General features: G+C 39.8%; 1 protein-coding gene across 1 annotated transcript; it reads right to left on the bottom strand.

Moving 5' to 3' along the window:
* Window positions 1-3,978: 3,978 nt before the first annotated feature.
* On the bottom strand, window positions 3,979-20,641 carry efhc2 (EF-hand domain (C-terminal) containing 2). The gene is given in 16 exon segments (XM_070976508.1): window positions 3,979-4,107; window positions 4,328-4,427; window positions 4,665-4,757; window positions 6,211-6,335; window positions 6,337-6,406; window positions 6,662-6,680; window positions 6,683-6,794; window positions 7,000-7,196; window positions 7,549-7,691; window positions 7,777-7,942; window positions 8,876-9,014; window positions 13,030-13,281; window positions 17,102-17,323; window positions 17,360-17,512; window positions 17,872-18,087; window positions 20,600-20,641. Coding segments are annotated over 16 exon segments (2,178 nt in total).
* Between the last annotated feature and the right edge of the window lie 173 nt (window positions 20,642-20,814).

Here is a 20,814-nt window from a genome sequence, read left to right as displayed (position 1 = left end):
ACAGAGCGGGGGGAAAAGCCAGAAGATATATTAAGCAAAAGGAGGGGACACACTGGATGTGACATACCACCACAAACCCAGCTTTCACACAACTTGTAAAAACACTTTCACTTTCCAGCACAAAATGAATGTTGTCCCTAAGTGAAAGCTGTTGACAGGTAACTTGGTTTTTAAGATTATGATAAACTCTTTACTCCCGCCACTGTTAACCCAAATTTCAACTTGGATATAAGCCCATCTCACTGATGTGCTACTGCCTTGTTAGCATTTTGGACCATACATTGCTAACACTATTGAGTATGCCGTGGCAGTTGTCCCACCTTGGCTGTAGGCAGTCTGACTTGCTGTCGCCATTAGCACCAGCAACTGAGATGTGACTGGACCTGACTTGACATGAGTCATCTCCTCCATCTCTACTTATCCCGTTAGCAGGGCAGGGTCACATCACAGCTCAGTCACACCTGAGTCACACATTCACTGGCCTATGGGCATGGTGTCCTAACACCAGTCATGTCTATCTTTGATCCATTGTGTTGTCTGTGAGAGGCACAAAGTTGTAAACTGACTGGTGGTGTGCAGACATATTCGGTATTCATTTGGAAGATTAATTTCCAGCCTTCTTTAAGCTACCTTAAAAAAAACTGAACTGTTGGGGATTCATGGGAAAAGATGGAATAAAAGAACAAAAGTGAAAAACTTTGAGACAGAGATAGAGGGAGATATGCAATAATGAGAGAGCAGCCAAGTGTTTCCCCATGTGAACCCCGGGCGGGTGCTGACCCTGTAAAGCAGGGTCTAAGCCTTAGCCCTCTCTCCCTCCACCCCCTCTCTCGGTGCCAATGCCCATAGGCACTGAGGAATCACGGGAATGAGGCAGAGCATCCAGACACAGTCTGCTAAACTCTTTAGATCTCTACAGAAGTGCGGTCCCAGTTTTGTCCAGATTGAGAACACTGCTCCATTTTTTCTATAGCCCTCCTTGGAAAGCGATAGGTTACAGTTCTAACTGACTTCTTTCTGATAACAAGCCAACAGGTAGGTAGGCAACAATTAAATGATTTGTTAATTGATAAAATATTGAATTTGGAATATCAATATTGAATCGGAAGACAAAGCATCGCGATATATTGCCATATCGATATTTTTGCCCACCCCTAATTATCACTTGAATTAGTAAATAACACATGATATATATTTTAGCTAGTAGCATAGCTTTAGGAATAGCAATGACAGTTCTCAACCACTGGATGGATTGCCATGAAATTTAGCACAAACATTGATGGTTTGTAGAAGATGAATCCCACTGATTTAATGATGTCCTGACTTTTCTTTGAGCACCACTAGGAGGTTGACATTTCTGGCTTTTTGCCTTGACAACTACTGGATGGATTGCTATGGAATGTTTAACACATAGTCATTATTCCCAGGCAATGTATCCAAATGACTTTGGGGATCCCTTAACATTTCATGCAGCACCATCATCAGGTCAAAATGTCTATTCGTCCAATACTTTCTGACCAAATATCTGCAAAACTAATAACATTTCCATCAACCACCAATGTACTTTCTATTTAGTGTCAGTTATCAAATATTAGCATGCTAACATGCTAAACTAAGTTGGTGAACATGGAACTGCTGTGTTTCACAGAGCTGCTAGCATGACGGTAGACTCATAGTCTTGTTCATACATCAAACTGTTTGGCTTTCAATGGAGAAATACATAGAATACTAGAATAGGTACTCAAAAACAAGCTCAAAGGAAATTGTAATTTGAAATTGTGTAAAACTTAATTGAAGCAAACAAATTAAAACATGATACTTACACAGTGATATCAATTACTAGAGGCCTATTCAGAGTGAACTGTAGGGCCAGAATTTGCTGCTCTAAGGGAACAGTTTTGAGAAAAACAACATCTGAACGCAGGTGCTCTGTGATGTGTGTATGTGTGTGGGTGTGTATGTGTGTGTCTGTGTGCTTCCAGGTTTAAGATTTGTTGTCATGAGAAAAGAAAGGCACGCAGCCAGTAAACAGAAACTTTTCCCCTCCTGTTCTCAGATGTCTGTTTAGACTTCATAGATTGGCCATGACTCCATCAGACTTGCATTAACCCCATCATGCACATTCACATGCATGCATACAAACACACATGTACTTGCATGTGCACAAAAATACTACAATCCTCTTAACCCCAGAGACATTTATGTATATCCTGTAGATCAGTTTTTACAGTGCAGTGCTCCTGAGCAGGACAGCAGTAAAGTGAAAAGAGGACAAAACAAGAGAACCAGATTCTTTACAACAAGCCTCCATGTTCCATTTCTGCCGAGTGGAGACAGAGACGACAGAAAACACTCACTCAAACCATATCAACAAAAACATTGCATGCTCAGAGGAGTCATCATCATTCACAATAATTTTATCCCCATGTTTGGTCCAAAGTTCAATTCACATGTTAGTCAATGTGATGGTTGAGGTTTGGCAAATTGCCTAACATACAACATGTAGAGAAATATCAATTACATTCAATAAAAGCAATGACACTAGCATTTAAATTTATGAAACCACATCAAAATGTTACATTACAACCATGCCAGTTTAAGGGCTTCCCTGGCCTCTGCATTTTCATTTATTTATTTATTTATTTTTTCAGAATATTTATTCATTCTGCCTTGAAAAATATTTACTGGCAAGAAATAAAGTGGGAATGCCACAATTACATGGTATAAGTCATCCAAGAGACAGCAGGAGAAGGAGCAGTGGATGAGGAGGACAGAGGTGTTGAAGTTCCTCCTTTACTGTCCTCCCTCTCTCACACCACGCTACAGATGACAAAAAAAAGGCCAAGTGTGTACTCAGGAAGTGTCCACATCGATGTCACCCTTTGTGTTTTTGCTGGTGAGTGACTGGGGAAGCTAATATTTTAGTATGTGCGAAAGCTGATGAAGAGGAACCGATAACACCTGGAGTGATGTAATGCACAGTTTCTGTGCTCATTGTGAAGAGAGTAAAGCAGAAGTGGCATGCATGATGTGTGTGTGTTGGTTACATAGAGGGGATTGGGTGGCTGATTACCTAATGTTTGACTTATCCCCTTACTAGAATTTGCAATGTAAGCTCTGATTACAGTGGCGTCTCAACCTGGACAACCTGTGCCTTTTTATAGTCTAACACTGCCACACAGTCAGCCAAACATATAATGAGGGTGTAGTTCCTCTTAACCTCTCCCAATAGCATCTGCAATATAAGAGAATAAATCCTATAACTATCATCAACAATAAACCACTGGTACCACAACAAGCCACGAAGAACCTCAAACAAAAGGACATAAAATAACTCTGGTCTATTTGTCCACTTCGCCTGTGAAATGTAGTCCAGATGATACGTATCAAGTCTTTGTGAGCTAGATGCACAGTTCTCAAATACTGTGGGATGTGGCTAGATGGATGGCTTCTGTCTGGTTTGTAGATGTAGCCATCATACACTCAACATGTCGCAAACATCATTCATTACAAAGACAATGCCTGACCCCCCACTTATCAACTTAAAACAGTGCTGGTGAATACAGTGTAATAGTCGACATAATGTGTGTGAAATGTGATGTGCGTCTTTTACCATGTCTCAGAGGAATTTACATCAACATATGAAAACAAACACACACGCGCACAAGCACACGTGTGCGCACGCGCGTACACACACACACAAGCCCATCAAAAAGCATCTGTGATCTCAGAAATTTCCCCCCTAAAGAATCAATTTCCCAGCCAACAGGATTGTGTTATCTTATTCTCAAACAGGCAGTTACTGCCAAATTATTCATATACAAGAAAACAAACCTTCAAATTATGCACACACATCACACCCCCTAGGGTTTTACACATCTCCATCATGAAACACAATGCTGATTAGCTAATATACCTTTATTTGAGGGCGTGTCCATGTGTTCCTGAGGCTAAATGGTTTCACTTCCCAGTGTGTGTCTATGTTGAGGTGGCAGTTGTTGGGTCACTTTTGTTGGAGGGAAAGCTGAATACATCCCCCAGAAGGGAAGAGTAGTTGACGTTTTTCACTGTAACCCCACCGGCTCCAAACCTTGCATTCACATGAAACTGGAGACAATAGGAATATACAAATCACTTCACAACTCTGACAGCATTAAAATACTTTCTTCTTCAGCGTTGTCAATAATTGATTATTTTAGTTTCCACTTTGGAAGCCTTACCTGTGATGTTTCTACTGAAACATCACAGGTAAGGCTAAAATCCAGATTGATTTTCAATTATAACTATTCCAAAATCTGTACACACACTGTCAAATATCCTCTCTTACCTTTACGGTGTCTTCGGGCATTACTGGAGGAGCACAGTGTTCAGTGTTCTTAATGACAGCCAGGAAGGCAGAGTAGTCAGTCTGGTCCCCATCTGCAAACCTACGGTAGACATGCATCCAGATTAGAAACAGATAACAACAGCCCCCATTTGACTTAAATTAAGCAACTTTGTTCTTCTTTCGATGCATAGTTTTTAAATGGTATTCAATCTAAATGCTGGTTCAGAGATTTTTCAATCATGCCAAGAAACTTTTCTGGGCAAAGGACAGGGCTATACTTTACAATGAACATGAAAATTCAAAATCACCAAATGCACTGTGATTAGTGGGCTCTTACTTGCTGAGCAGACCTTCAAGCAGATTCTCAGGCAGGGGAAGCTGGAAGGCCTTACAAATGATTGTTGTCTCTTTGGTGGAGAGATGGCCAGCTCTGGAGACACAAAGAAAAGTGAGATACAGGTATCCAACCAAAGAAAAAAATAAGAAGCCCTAGTTCTGAAGCCAGGTGTTCGGACCCACATCATTGTGGTTTGTTATCAAAAGCTCAAAGAAAATACACATGCACCTTAGAGGCTGGAATCCCCCCTCAAATCAAAATAATCCATAATTTAGGATGTTTTTATGACTTCATAAGAACCATGAGCAGGATTGCATCATTAGTCAGTGCTGACAAGTTGAACACATAAGATCAGAGCAAATATGCCATCATCAGCGCCTTTGTTGATATTTTCAAAAGTACCACTCTTGCATCAATATACTATTTATAGAAAAATCTCACAAACTGAATTTGTATGAAGACAGGGAGTGTGTTGAATTTGTGTGAAGACAGGGAGTGTGTGTGTGTGTGTGTGTGTGTGTGTGTGTGTGTGTGTGTGTGTGTGTGTGTGTGTGTGTGTGTGTGTGTGTGTGTGTGAAGCAGATGATGCTTGTTCTATAAGACCACTGCTGTTTTCTGGAGTGATGCCAAATGGTCGAAGTGCCAATTCTTGTCATGCCATCTTCATTACAGGGATGCTGATGAACAATCTGACACAAACCGATAGTGTCAGCACAGCCACATAAAACAGACAAGTCAACTTTTGGCACTGTTGGCCATCCATTTTAGCTAATCCATCCCATGTTAAAGGTCTACTAGGTATGGATGGGGAATAATATGTAATGTGCATGTATTAAACATGCAGTTTTATGCACAAAAAGAGTGGCAAAATGGCATGCGGGGAGAAAAACACAGAGACAGAAACAGACAAAGCAAGTGTGCATCCTCCGGTCTGCAAAGCTACATGCTATACAGGTCTTCAGGGTCCATCTGGTTCCAATGCTACCCTCTCACCACGCTGGAACTAATTGTTGTTCTGAGATATGGGGCCAGTGGCTGCACGATAGATGTCTTGTTGTGACACTGTGTGCCTGTGTGTGTTTTCTGTGTGTTTCTGCTGCAACGGTCTTTTGTCTTAAGCAAATATCTTTGTGTGTGTGTGTGTGTGTGTGTGTGTGTGTGTGTGTGTGTGTGTGTGTGTGAGAGAGAGAGAGAGAGAGAGAGAGAGAGAGAGAGAGAGAGAGAGAGAGAGAGACAGACCAGGTATTTATCATGTTGTGGGGACAAATCTGTTTACACAGTCACATTGTGGGGACTCACCTGCCTTATGGGGACAAAATGCAGGTCCTTTAAATGTAAATCATTAAATTTTAGGGTGAAGACTGAGGATAGGGTTACGGGTTAGGTAAGGTTAGGTTAGGTACAGGGTTAGGAACAGACAAATTTAGGGTTAGGGTAAAGCTCCAGGAAATGAATGTAAGTCTATGCAATGTCCCCACAAGTGAAAAAAAAACAGAACATGTGTGTGCGTGTGTGTGCGTGTGTGTGTGTGTGTGCACCCGCCAACTTGTGTTGGTCCTAGTGTGTGAAGGCTCTGGCCATTTCAGGAAGCTCTTCAAAGTGCTTCTTCTTGAGGAAGTCCTGGGCCACAGCCAGCATCAGGCCCACATCCACCTCAGGCTGCTCACACTCTTGAGAAACATCAGCCCAGCACCAGCACCTCATAACCTGACAGATCCCAGTCCAGGCCCATCAGCATGCCCCTGTAGGGCATACATATACACAAATACACATACAGAAAATAACACACAAAAACTGATAGTCCTAACTTTGAGAACAGTATGTATAGACTTTCTCTCTGCCTCCTTCTGTCACTTCTGTCTGTCACTTGTCACCTCTCATAATATTTACATCCTTTGAATTGGACCAGATGTCATTAAGTACATATTATTGCAAGGTGGGTATATTGACAGATTGAACAATACCTATATCTATACCTTTTGCAGCATTTAGTGCACCTGAATGACTCATAGGGGTGAAGCCAGTGTTGTGGGGGTCACTGAGAGCCAGAAACTTCCTGATCTCACTCTGTTTCTCGTCAGGAATGGAACATAGTTTACTGAGGATGTTGCCCACGTTGGCTTTGGGGAACTTTGGACAATCACACACAAACATGAAATCTTTAATCAAATATACATTAAGTAACACCAAAAGAAAAAATGATGGCTTCATAGTAATACACAGCTAACAGCTGATGGTTTGGCAAGATTGTGACAGCAGAAATATCCAATACAATACCCCACATAATCCTTAGAAAGTGACAGGAAACATATTCCTCCTTCAGTTCCCTCCCTACCTCCTTGGCATGTTGCTCCATGTAGTTGAGGGTATATTCATCAGCATGCAGAAGTTGGAAGTGCTTTTTGTTGAGGCATAGTTTAGCTCCAATGTACAGATCCTGAGCTGTGAAGTACTCAGACAGCTCGCTCTTGAACAGCTCCTGGCCTGGCTTCTTTACACGACCACGCTCCAGAAACTCACCACCGAGCCCACCTGGTGCACGATGTGTGTGAGAGGGAAGAATGAAAGGGTCGCTAATTCTTAATTTTACTTCACTACTTACTCACTCTAACTTTTACCATACTGAACAGTCCATGAACCCATTACATAATATTAATCTTGAAATGTAAATAATACTTTTAAGTTGTGATTTACGCTGATGGGAATATCTCCATCCCTGAAAAAGTAGGTCTATGCACTAAACATCATCTGTTTCATCTCTTCTCAGAAGATTCTGGAAATGGAAAGTTAATCTGACAAACCTAATGTTTAACATGATAGACATAGATTTCTATCTCAAGTCCTGAGAGCAGTCCTAGTGCAGCTATGGTCCTAATGCTTTTACCTGAGTTCCTCTGAGGATGTTCAAACACACTGATGGAGTCATCACAGAGGTAGAAGGAGATGATGAATATCCTGTCTCTGTCAACCGGATCAGTGGTCACCATCTTGGCATGGAAATTCAGCACATTACTGTCTAGGCCACATCTAGGGGGGCATATGCACAGCAGAGTTGGGAGTTTCCATGAGTACACATTTCAGTGTAACTTGATTGTGTAATTACAGATCCAACCTGTCTTTCTCCATAAATTTGCAGAAATCTTTCTGCGGGGGCTTGGGCAGCAGGCCCTGGCAGGAGCTTAGTGAATCCTCCTCTGAGCCAAAGCCGTTGTAAGGGGGCATGGGCCTCAAGGGCTTAGGGGCTGGTGGAGCTTTGTACAGCACTGGGGTGAAATTCTCTGAGAGGAAGAAGGAGAAAGAAAAGACAAAACACTTAAAAGAAACCCAGGAAGAGAGCTGAAATAATCAGAGGTCACCAGGTAATCCAACCATGCAGGAACACAGCAGACTGGGTCTCACTGTAACCCTGAGCTGACCTCTGACTGCTCAGAGGGAGACAGGACCCTCCATCACAGTAGCCTATCACTATGGGCTCTGTCTGTTTTACTACTGTGACTAATGCAGTGAGCCCCAGAACCTGCCCAGGGTGACAGCCACATCTAGGACCAGCTTGGGTTTCTCTAGATGGGGAGCGGTGTGCCTCTTGTGGTCCCCAATGCCTTTAAGTGTGGAGGCATGGAGAAATAGCAGCGCTGGCGGGCAGGAGTATCGAATGTCAGGCAGACAGTGGTCCCAAACTGTAATTGACGAAGGAGTAACTGAGAGACCCACAGCCTTATATAAGCTACTGAGTGATCTCAGTTCAGTTTAATAAATAAAAAAAACTCATACATACTCATAACATTTCTGTATACTATATACTAATACTATACTATAAACTGTATTGATAAAGACAATGGTATCCTCTGCCATTAGTCTCAGGGATCAGTTTTGCAGGAAGGTAATAACTTTTACTGGTGCTTCCTTTTATTGCCACTAAGTGTTCAGATTAATGCATCACATGCATGAGTAACAGAAGACTGAAAATCAAATACATTTAAATTTGTGACCAACTAAAACGTCACACTACTGTTGGAAAGGGGAGAGCTGGTGTGAATCCACAGATATCACTTAATTCATTTTGTGAAATAAGATCAGGTTTTTCTTGCATAGATAAAAGACTTTTGAAATCAGATAATTGTAAATCAATCGGTTACTTTTGGATTAATAATTGAGTCAAATTTGCAGCAAAAATGAAAATCAAACACCAATAACACAATAATATTGGTTACCTATGCTGTATCCGGAGCAGTAGTAGTCTTTGGTGAAATCATCACAGTCAGCGATGACCACTCTCCTGCCTCACGCATTCACCTCCCCACCTACAGTCACATTGCAGTCTTTATAAAACTCCTCATGGACAGCTCCTGTCTGTACAACAGAAAAAGGCGAAGGAGGGGGGAATGAGATGAGTGCAAGATCACCACTGTAGAATTGTAACATTTTTTAAAATTCAGCTAAACATACATGAATTGGACATTTAGCTACATTTAGATTGCATTGCTGTAAATGAACTTGAGATCAAACTTACAACTGCTTAGTTTCAGTCAAAACGGTGTTCAAGTAGAAGCTCACTATTATACTCTAATATATACTATATTACCAAATGTATGTGGACACCCAAACATTACATGCACACATGTATGCTTTCAACAATGTAATTTTTTAACTATGGTCACTACTATGTTGTTACAACAGCGTGTGATTGCATCAAGTGTATTTTTAGGATGGTGTTGTGGAGTGTCACTTCTGTTCTGGTCTGATCAAGAGCAGTTGTGCTCGAACCATCACCTTGGTCGAATAAATAAGTGGATATTGGAGCCCTGCAGTGTGCAAGCTGTTAATTTGTTTATTTCTTCATATGCTCACATTAGGCTCAGCACCTGCTATTATTATTTGAATGTGCATGCAGACTTCTATTTGCTATAATAGCCTCCACTCTTCTTGGAAGACTTTGGTAACTTGCAGGGATATACTCCAGTTCAGCCACAAGACCATTAGTAAGGTTGGGTACTGATATTGGGTGTAAGGCTGGGCTCACAGTCAGTGCTCCAGTTCATCCCAAAGGTGTTGAGTGGGGTTTAAATGTTCATCATTTTGATGTTCCTTACTATCAGGTTGCCCAAATCCTTCTCCTTACTTACAAAGCCATAAATGGTCAGACACCTTCTTATCTTAAAGAGCTCATAGTACCTTATTACCCCACTAGAACACTATGTTCCCAGAATGCAGGCCTACTTATGGTTCCTAATGTCTCCAAAAGCAGAACAGGAGTCAGAGCATTTAGCTATCAAGCTGCTCTCCTGTACAGCCATCTTCCAGTCTTTGTCCAATTTTAATTTAATTTAATTTAATTTAATTTAATTTAATTTAATTTAATTTAATTTAATTTAATTTAATTTAATTTAATTTAATTTACATCCATCCATTATCTATACCCAGCTACAATGGGCGTGAGGCGGGGTACACCCTGAACCAGTCGCCAGCCGATTGCAATTTAATTTAATTTAATTTAATTTAATTTAATTTAATTTAATTTAATTTAATTTAATTTAATTTAATTTAATTTAATTTAATTTAATTTAATTTAATTTAAAACGGGACAACATGCAGTGTTACAGTATATATAGTATATATACAGTATATATAAAAAAGAGCATAATACATAATAAATCACAAAAGTGCAATTTGAAATATAGCAGTCACAGGTGCCCATTATCTAAAAGTGGAGGGTACACACTGCGCTGAGCGTAATACATAATAAATTACAAAGGTGCAATTTGAAGTATAGAGGACACAGGTGCCCATTACCTAAAAGCAGAAGGTACACACTGTACAGGGCCAATATATGAAATTACAAAGGTGCAATTTGAAATATAGTAGTCACGGGTGCCCATTACCTGGAAAGCGGGAGGTGCACACTGCACTGAGCGTAATACATAATAAATTACAAGGTGCAATTGAAGTATAGAAGTCACAGGTGCCCATTACCTAAAAGCGGAAGGTACACACTGCACAGAGCTAATATATAATAAATTACAGAAGTGCAATCTGAAATGTAGTAGTCTCAGGTGCCCATTACCTAGAAAGCGGAAGGTACACACTGCATAGAGCATAAATACGGTCAATCCGACAAGTTACTGCTACAGTTTCCTTGTACAGGTACATTAATACAACAAGTCAAGCCCCATCCCCGCAGGTGCCAACTGGTAACCTTAGGGCAGGGGTCCCAGACTCAGTGTTTGCACGACTACTGACTCAGAATCCAATTTCTTGTTTTACGAGTAAAAGAGGTGCTCTGGGAGCTTGTTCCATTCACTGATGAGTTTGTAAGAAAATGCTGATTGGGAGAAGGCAGTTTTTCGTTTTGAAACGCTGCAGTCCCTCCGGGATACCGATTTTAGGGTTCTAGGAAGCACTTTGGAGCGAGGCTGCATGATTTTGTGCATTAGGCGAATATTGACAAGTTGTCAAAGCTCAGCATTTTGTATTTGGAGAGTATATCACAGTGATAGTGCCGTCGAGGTTTCTTGTCAAGATTTTTCAGGGATTGGTTGTATAGAGATCTTACTGGATTCACAGCTGTCATACTGGCCTGAGACTAGGATGATGTACAGTACAGTGTGTGCTACAGAATCATGGCATTCAAGTAAGATTTAGCAGCTTCAAGAGACAGTGCTTTATTAGTGTAACGAAAATTTGTGACGCTGTGTTTGAGCGTGTTTTTTAATATGTTTTTTAAATGACAGAGTGGAGTCTAGAGTGACACCCAGATATTTAAACTCTTCAACATTTTTTATCATCTGACCGTTCACAAAAACATTAGGGCGTTCACTGAGGTTTCGTTTGTTAGAGAAGTACAAGGTGACTGTTCTCTACATTTAAGAGGAGGCTTAAAACTTTCCTTTTTGATAAAGCTTATAGTTAGGTCTGGCTCAGGCTTGTCCTGGACCAGCCCCTAGTTATGCTGCTATAGGATTAGACTGTCGGGGGACCTCCAAAGATACACCGAGCTCCTCTGTCCTTCTGTCCCTCTCCATCTACACGCTTTCATGTCCTATCATCGCGTGTTACTAGCTTCTTCCCTGGAGTCTCTGTGTCGTCTCTTTGTCGTCTTGCAGGTTCTCATGGATATTGGCTGAATCTGGATTGTGGATTACAGCTACATCTCCTGCCATGGCCCTGCCTGACATCTACTGCAACTGCTACTGCTGTTATTACATCCACTGTCATTGTAACTGTGATTGCATGTCTGTCTGTCTGTCTGTCTGTCTCTCTTTGTCTGTCTGTCTCACTCTCTCTCTCTTGTTCTCCCTCTCTCACCCAACCGGTCGAGGCAGATGGCCGCCCACCCAGAGCCTGGTTCTGCCTGAGGTTTCTGCCTGTTAAAAGGAAGTTTTTCCTTGCCACTGTTGCCAAGTGCTTGTTCATGAGGGAAATGTTGGGTCTCTGTAGAGAAAAGAGCTCAGTCTGTACCAGCTCTATATGGAAAGTGTCCTGAGACAACTTGTGTTGAGATTTGGCGCCATATGAACTGAACTGAACTGAACTGAACTGAACTGAACTGAATTGAACTGAATTGAATTGAATTGAATTGAATTGAATTGAATTGAATTGAATTGAATTGAATTGAATTGAATTGAATTGAATTGAACTGAATTGAATTGAATTGAATTGGTCACTATATTCATCGTGAAGGCACAGCTGAGACAGGGCATACTTTGATCTCTCCAGGCTGCTTCAATTGGGCTGGAGCACTCTACAGAGAAATGACAAACGACCAGAAGGAGGAAAAGACAGAAAATGATACACAAAACACATTATCTGCACAGAACTGACAACCAGATGCAGATAGATAGATAGATAGATAGATAGATAGATAGATAGATAGATAGATAGATAGATAGATAGATAGATAGATAGATAGATAGATAGATAGATAGATAGAAGTTTAATGACAGAATAAAAAGACAGACGGACGGACACACACACACACACACACACACACACACACACACACACACACACACACACACACACACACACACACACACACACGATTGAGGCCTGGCTGTCTTTCATGATGAATTAGACCTCAGTCAGTAACTGGAGGAGGAAGCCAAAATACTTGAGGGAGAATGGATGTAGTCCTGTCAGACTGAACATAGTCTCTGTGAGGGGAGGGATGGTGGGAGAAATATGGAAAGAAGTCACCCATCCAGAGAGAGAGGCACTGCAAGCCTTTCGGTTTGGAATGACTATCTATTAATGTAAAACGTGCTAATGGACAGGGAAACTGAACCCACAAAATGCATGAGATAAACTGCGAAATAGATTCAATCACATTCATGTACTCTTTTCAGCTGATCCCATCATGATGGGTTACCTTAGGCAGTTTGCTACGACATAGGAATTTGGAATTGCTATCTCTCCCAGAGTTTGGTGAGATAACCTCCTGGATTTCTATGGTGTCATCCCCCAGGAAGTAGTGCACGATGAGCTCCCGGAGATCCCCGAACATGCTCTCTGTGTCATCCCTGAAACAGTAGAAACACAAGACTTTGCGGTCATGGTCAAGGAACTGCTTTAGAGTGTCATGCCTCTCATAAGGCCGGAGTGGCTTCATACTTTTCTCAATCTGAATGAAAGGCCATGTGAAATACAAAGAATCACACTTTGATAAAAACTGAACATTTTTGTTTTACCAATTCTCTTCTTCATTAGTAGATATACAGTCATGAAAAAAATTATTAGACCACCCCTGTTTTCTTCAATTTCTGGTTCATTTTAATGCCTGGTACAACTAAAGGTACATTTGTGTGGACAAATATAATGATAACAACAAAAATAACTCATAAGAGTTTAATTCAAGAGCTGATATTTAGCCATTTTCCATGGTTTTCTTGATAATAACCAAAATCACTGAAGTTCTTACATCAATAGCTATGGCATTGTACTGCCAAAAACAGTGATCTTAGGCATTCCATGTTTTCTTCCTGTCAGTTAGTCACATGATACACACAGGAGTTAGTACCTGATTGCATAACCATTGTTTTTGATGACTGCAGCCATGTGTCTTGGCATGCTCTCCACCAGCTTCTGACATTGTTCTGCTAACACAGCAGCCCGTTCCTGTTGCAAATTTCAAACAAATTTGCTTTGTTTTTGGGCTTGTGGTTCTTCATTTTGAGTTTGATGATGTTCTACAGGTTTTCAATTGGATTTAGATCTGGTGATTGAGCAAGCCAATGCATGGTTCCAATGTTCTGGTTCTCCATCCAGGCTTTAACTGACCTTGCCGTGTGGCAAGGGGCATTGTCTTGTTGGAAAATCCAGTCATTCGAGTCAGGAAAGAGTTTATCAGCTGATGGAAGAAGACTGTTTTCAAGAGTAGCTCTGTACGTGACCTGGTTCATTCGCCCTTCACACAATTGCATTTGCCCTGTTCCACCCATACTGAAACAACCCCAGATCATCACTGATCCACCCCCATGTTTTGCTGTAGGGGCAAGACAGTCTGGCTTGTAGGCTTCTCCAGGCTTCCTCCTAACCAGTAAGTTGGCTGGAGTGGGCGTCAACTCAAAATTGGATTCATCACTGAAGAGAACATTAGCCCAATCATCAACAGTCCAATCCTTGTGATCCCAGGAAACCACTCTAGGCCTTTGCATGTGCAGTGCTGCTTATGACATGAAATGGCCTCTTATATACTGTAGCATACCCGCCGAGAGATGGTGAAAGACCCGACTGATGGTTTAACTTTTATTGTTGTCACACACCTTCTTTAAACCAACGTGAGAACTGTCAAATAAACAAAAGCAAAGCAATAAATTTTCTGCTTGCATCTGTAATAGATAGCAATCCAACACAGCACTTTCTCCGACAACACAGCGTTATACCACGCAATAAGCCGCCAATTTACTAAACAAGCGGTCAACAGAGTTAACATATCTCCTATATAAATCGACATATATTGTTGAGTAAAAACCTTAACACACTAACCTTGTGCTTCCTCAGGGGTAGCTAGAAAATGTACAGCCTTTGAAATATTAAATTCCTTTTCACCTTGCCTTTAAACTTTTATCAACTCTTTTCCGTTAGCTCTCAAAAGCCTCTGTCAAATACCTTTATTTTTCCAGTAGCGTAATACAGGAAGCAATGAAGTAAAAAATGCTGGTCTTCAAAATAAAATATTAGCATTCATAAACGGAACCGCCAGCTCCAAAACAGGTGAATATATATATATAAAACAGAGGAAATTACATTTTCCTTAAAGCAATCAGGATCATTAAATTTACAAATGAGGAAATCACGCTGAAAAGCATACTCAACATCAACATATAAACAATGCAGGCTGTCCTCTGGTAGACAAAGCGAGAGACAGCAAGAGCAAAATAAAGTGGGATAGTTACATATACCCTGGGAACATAATTAAGCTTAAGCATGTCAAATAGGACATAAAGTATTATGGAATCAGCTGCATTTTTTGTTGTGTTCCTTGTATTCTTCAGGTAATAATAAGATCTCTACTCTTAGATCCCCACTCCCTCAGCCTGTCCAGGATCCCTCAATTCCTACAGCAAGCTCAGCTGTTTTTCACCAGTTTGAGCCTGTTTCACTTTCTGCACTCACTGAAATAGTTGAACACCTTCGTCCTGCTAACTGCCCATCTGACAGCATTCCATCCCGTTCCATCCAGTCAGTGGTATCAGGCATTATGAACAGGAAATAGAAGAAACAGAAAACAAGGGTGGTCTAATAATTTTTTCCATGACTGTAAATGCCTTTCAATTTTCACACTGGTATCATCAGCAGGGTTCATTAGATTAAACGATCACTTTTAAATTTCAATTACAATGAAAGACGCATAAGAATAATAAGAATAATAAGAATAATTTGCAGGTTCCAGTAGCCTCAGTTTAAGAATACACACACACACACACACACGTGTGTATCATTATACAATGTATATTTATATACACTACTCACAAAAAGTTAGGGATATTTGGTTGTCAGGTGAAATTTATGGAAAAGTTCACGCTATAGTGATATTATATCATGAAAATAGGGCAATTAAGTAGAAGCATGTGTAACCCCCATAAATTTAACATATGATTTATTTTATTGTTAAACTCATTTGTTCATTTCATTTATACAGTTACATTTCCATTCATTTTTTGTAATTACACTTGTGTTTTACAGATGTTCAGTTCAGTTCAGTTGAAATGTTTGTGTGGGTGGTTTTTCACTGGAAGTCCAAAGGGGGGTGGAGAAGGAGTAGGATCGTACGCAGTGGAGCATGTATACAGAGCTGCGGGGGGAGAGAAAAAAAGGAGAAAAGTGATTTTTAGACAGTTTAATATTGTTCGAGAGATATTTACTTGTGCAGGAGGTTCGGCGAGGATCTCTGGAGGGAGAAAATCCAATGGTGTCGTTGGATGCGCTGGATTTCCACTCAAAAAGAGAGATAAGCTTGAGCGAAAATAAAAGACTAAAAAGGGGGCCCCTAACTGAACTGAGATCTGACTATAACAAAAAGACATATTGACCTGACTTAACAGAATTGAACTGGAAAGGAAAGAGACAATTATTTTGGGGTTATTGATTTTTTTTCATTATTGCGTTGCATGTAATAAATGTGTTTTTTTTCTGTTCTAACTAAAGTGCATTTGTGTTTTGCTTATCATCCTCCTTATCGGGCCTATGTGTGAGAAACTTATGTAGCTACTTATGAACCACTGGTTAATCTATTTTTTCAAGTAGTGGTTACACATGCAATGGTGATTTCCTCATCTCAAACAATGTATTGGAACAAAAGCCAACAACAGTGGTGGGTATACCACAACAAAAATGACAATGTCTCAATAACTTGTTATGTGCCCTTGAACATCAATTACAGCTTGACAATGACGTCTCATGCTGTTCACAAGTCGACATATTGTCTGCTGAGGCATGGCATCCCACTTTTCTTGAAGGGCAGCCCTCAGGTCATTGAGGTTCTGGGGTACAGAGTTACAAGCCTCTAAACTGTGACTCAGCTGATCCCATAGGTTTTCTATGGGATTCAGCTCAGTGGCCACTTCCCTCTGAGAACATCCTGTTTGAAGCCTCGCAATGGCAAGGTACTGTTGATCAATTGTTAGGTGTCGTCTTGGTTTCATGATGCCAAAATGTGAACAGCATGATGAAGAGGATTACTTAAACACCAATTCTAAATTCGAAATTTCGTGGTCGATTCATGGATCATGAATGGATCAAACACTCATGAATTTTGCATTTCAGCTCCTTGAGAAAAAGTTCTGCAAAAAAGTACTGAAACACTGAACATTTGGACATGTGATACAATTGATTTGAAATTATGTTTTGTTGGTGTATTTATAATGCTTAAAGAAAAAGGAAAACTTGAATTGTAAAAAAGGCCAAACCCAAATGAAAAAAAAGTTCACTCTGATGTCTACCTGTTCCCGAAGGTTCCTGTAGGGGTCATCAGGTACAGTGGTACAGTCATTTAGGTGTACCCCAAATTGAGTGAGAAAATTCCTTGTAAAGGAGTCACAGTCGGTCACAGTGAATGTGCGTGAGTACAGCACCATCTGTTGGTTGATGTTGGAATGGACAACATTGTAGAACTGGCTCTCATTTGGGGAAGGCAGTGGGCAATGAAAATATTTTCATCTGAGCTACTGTCATAAGACATTTTCTGTAATATCACAGACACCTTGAGTGATGCCACTGTTCTTGAACTCTGGCTCCACCACTTGTATGGTATCATCTTCCTGGTAGAAGTAGATCTTGCACTTCCTGATTCTGTATGTCTCATTTTGTGCCTCAGTCACAGTTTCCTAGAAGTATGCTGCAAAACACAGAGCCTAGAGGGGCAAAAGGGCATTTCATGAAATTATGGCTTTTAGTTACCTAAGTTATCATCGGGTTTCAAGATTTCTTGAATGACTTCACAGAAATATGCAGATGTTAATGCTTGTGCAATGCTGGTAAAAATGATTTGAACTAAATTAATCAACACATAAACCACTGGAAATGTTGTATTGTACTGTGACATAATACACAGAACATTCACTGTACTGTATGCAACATTTGAACATTTAAAGCCAGAGCTAAATATTAGTTGGAATTAAATTAGACATGTCAGTCCATTCTAATTTATTAGTACTCTATATGGTAAAAACACGTGCATATAACCAGTGAGGTAAAACTGAACAATTTCAACAAGACAGTTCATCTGTTTGTCAAAGGCAACCCATGATGGGAAGTGACTGCCCTGTCCCTTGGGGTTAACAAAATATTTGGGTTTCATCTTCTGGCCAACTAACAGCTCTCCTCCAATGCCCGGCTTTGCAGATCCCACCAACATAGGAACTCCATTTGAATAGTCAAAATGCTGGGATTTGTGAAATCTCTCCTTCCCCATGGGGAAACTGGCCAGCTGTAGTAAATAAGAGAGAAAGCATCTCTACTCAACTGTAGGCCTTGATAAAGTTTTCACTTTATATTAAAAACATAATGTAATATAAACTTACTATATTATGCGATCATTAAATCAACTATTTATTTATTTATTTAGAATCAGTGGAAACACAACAGTCATGTAGTGACACTTTAAAGTGAAATTATTTACTGCTGCAAGTTATCAAAAACAACCAACATTGGGAGATGAGAATTGGGAGTTCTTAAAATATGAGTTGGGAAAGTTTCTCAGCAAATTTGGGGGTGATCAACACTAGGAAAAAGGGCAGCTGAATAAGAGGTTATTACAGCTAGCTTCTCTTTCTTAACAGGAGGCCCTGTCTGGGTACAGATGTGATATAAAGTATTATAAAATACCTAAAATATTAGATAAATAGCTGCCCTATGCTACAATTTTATAGCAATTTATACACATCTAAATATTGTGAATCAACAGCCAACTCATTTACAGATTTAATCAATCATTGTAGCTTTATATCATGTGAAGACAGGGATGCCTGCATTTCCCATGAAGAAAACTAAAAAATAACTAGAGTCCAGGGTATGATGGCATAACTGCTGAGTTGTATAAAATGTTTGATGAATACTGTTTCCTTTTTTGGTTGAGGTCTTTTCAGAAAGCATTGAGACAGTAGCAGTAGCAGTAGAAGTATGGCTCACTACGTCATCACTTTGATTTGGAAACCAAACAGACAGGGCCTATCTGGAGGACTGGTGTCCTGTTAAGTTGGTAATTCTAACATTTTGGCACTCATTTTTGCTGTTAGAATTAAAGAAAGTTTACTACTACTACTACTACTACTACTACTACTACTAAGTTTAATACTATTATAGATTAAGTATGCCACGTGGCATTAAATACATGGTTACAACGAGACTTATCCTTGATGCAGAGAATGTTACTGTCAAAGGCTGGGGCATGTCACAAAATGTTGTTTACTTTTGCTTGGGAAAACAAAAGTCACCTTGTTAAAAAAGCAGTAATAATGATTACGAATCAGTGTTTATATTTTTGGGATTGTGCAACTCTAAACAATACATTTAAAATTAACTGGTTTAAACAATTTATTAATAATCCCATTTTTCTCAAATTATATCCCAAATTATGTGTTTTCCAGAACCTGTGGTATGAAGTTTATTTTATTGTGCAATTACACTACTATCAAAATCCAAATTAACTTTTCAAATGTCATAAGCAGGTGCTTTTGGCTTGGTCTTTCTGTAACTTCTCAATGTAAAGACATTACATTTGGAATAATAAGGATATTCTCTACAAAAAGAAATCTTTATTCTTTTTGAAAACTGGCTCAGAAACAATATCATACTTGGTGGTCAAGGACTTGACTCAAATGGGAGGCTACATCTTCTCAGAGTTTTGAGAAAATACCAAATGGGTGGCTTTGGGTGGATCATGCTTTTCAGCAGAGCATCACAATAGTAATAGAATAAATAGGACTTTATTCCAACACATTGTCTCAATTCTTTATATAATCCATATGTACATATCTCATATTTGCTTTGGATAAAAGCGTCTGCCAAATGACTACTTGTAAAAATGACTAATTGTAATAATCCCATTGTTGAATGGTAGGCTATATTAGAGAATGCCCATTGGAAAAAGGTGAGCTTCTTGCCTCTCAAGTTTTTCCTTACGAATGAAGAAGATGAGAAGTTGTGTTTATATTAGTTCACAGGTTGTAATCAGCAACATCTTTTCATCAGAGATATAAACCGGACATTGAAAAATTCAGCCAAAAATGTCTCACATTCGCTTTGGAATTGCTCTTATACAGAGAAATTTTGGTCAGACTTTCTAGAGTTCATCCAAATATATTTCATTGCAGATTTTTCTTTTTGTTTAGAGGATGTTTATTTTGGTATTTTAAGATGAAACGTGAAAGAGTATTCCAAACTTTTTGTCTTGCACGTACCACTTTGACAAGTGCAAATCCATTCTTTCCTGTTTTTATGAATGACCTCAATGAATTGTGGATGCGATCAAATATTTAAAGAACACTCAAGCCTTGAAGACTGTGGTATTTTAGGTATTTCAGAATGTCTCAATATATAAAATACTGGTGAAAACAGGTAAAAATAACAGGCTGCTACTACCTGCGAGCGCCACTCACAGGACTTACTACATCAGATCATACGTTCAGTATCAAACACATGACAAGTTTTAAGAGATTAGAAAGTACAGTTTGTCTTATGATCACTGAAGGTGCCTGTAAGGTGAACGTTATCTAACGGGTTTGTTACTTCAGCTTGTCTCTAAAATGCCTTAGCATCTTTTGTCTACTTATGTAAATAAAGACACGTAAAGACATGTCGTTGGATTTAGCTTCGGAGTCGCTAAATTCATGTACCAGACCTTTGCTGTAGCTAGCTATTTTTCAAGTTATGTTGTGCCGTGATGACCCAACCTATAGTCAAAACATTACTATGAAATATACCAAGTGTCTTAATCTTACTTGTTTATTGGGAGAATTCCCGGGCAGAAATGGTAAAGCCATGGATGTAAAACGCGTTGATACAACTCAGCTGCTGCTAATTTCCAACGGGCTGTTATTGATTACCATGGAAGCGTTTCGGTTATTGGCGTCTCTTGGCAACGTTCGCAACGGAAGGAACTAATTAATTTGTGTGTGCGTGCCTGCGTGTGTAAATAAAGTGAGACCTTAATGCA

This window comes from Chaetodon trifascialis, chromosome 12 (assembly GCF_039877785.1).
Source record: "Chaetodon trifascialis isolate fChaTrf1 chromosome 12, fChaTrf1.hap1, whole genome shotgun sequence".
Taxonomy (NCBI): Eukaryota; Metazoa; Chordata; class Actinopteri; order Chaetodontiformes; family Chaetodontidae; genus Chaetodon; species Chaetodon trifascialis.
The sequence above is the reverse complement of the archived record's forward strand: the minus strand, read 5'-3'. Positions and strand labels throughout refer to the sequence as shown.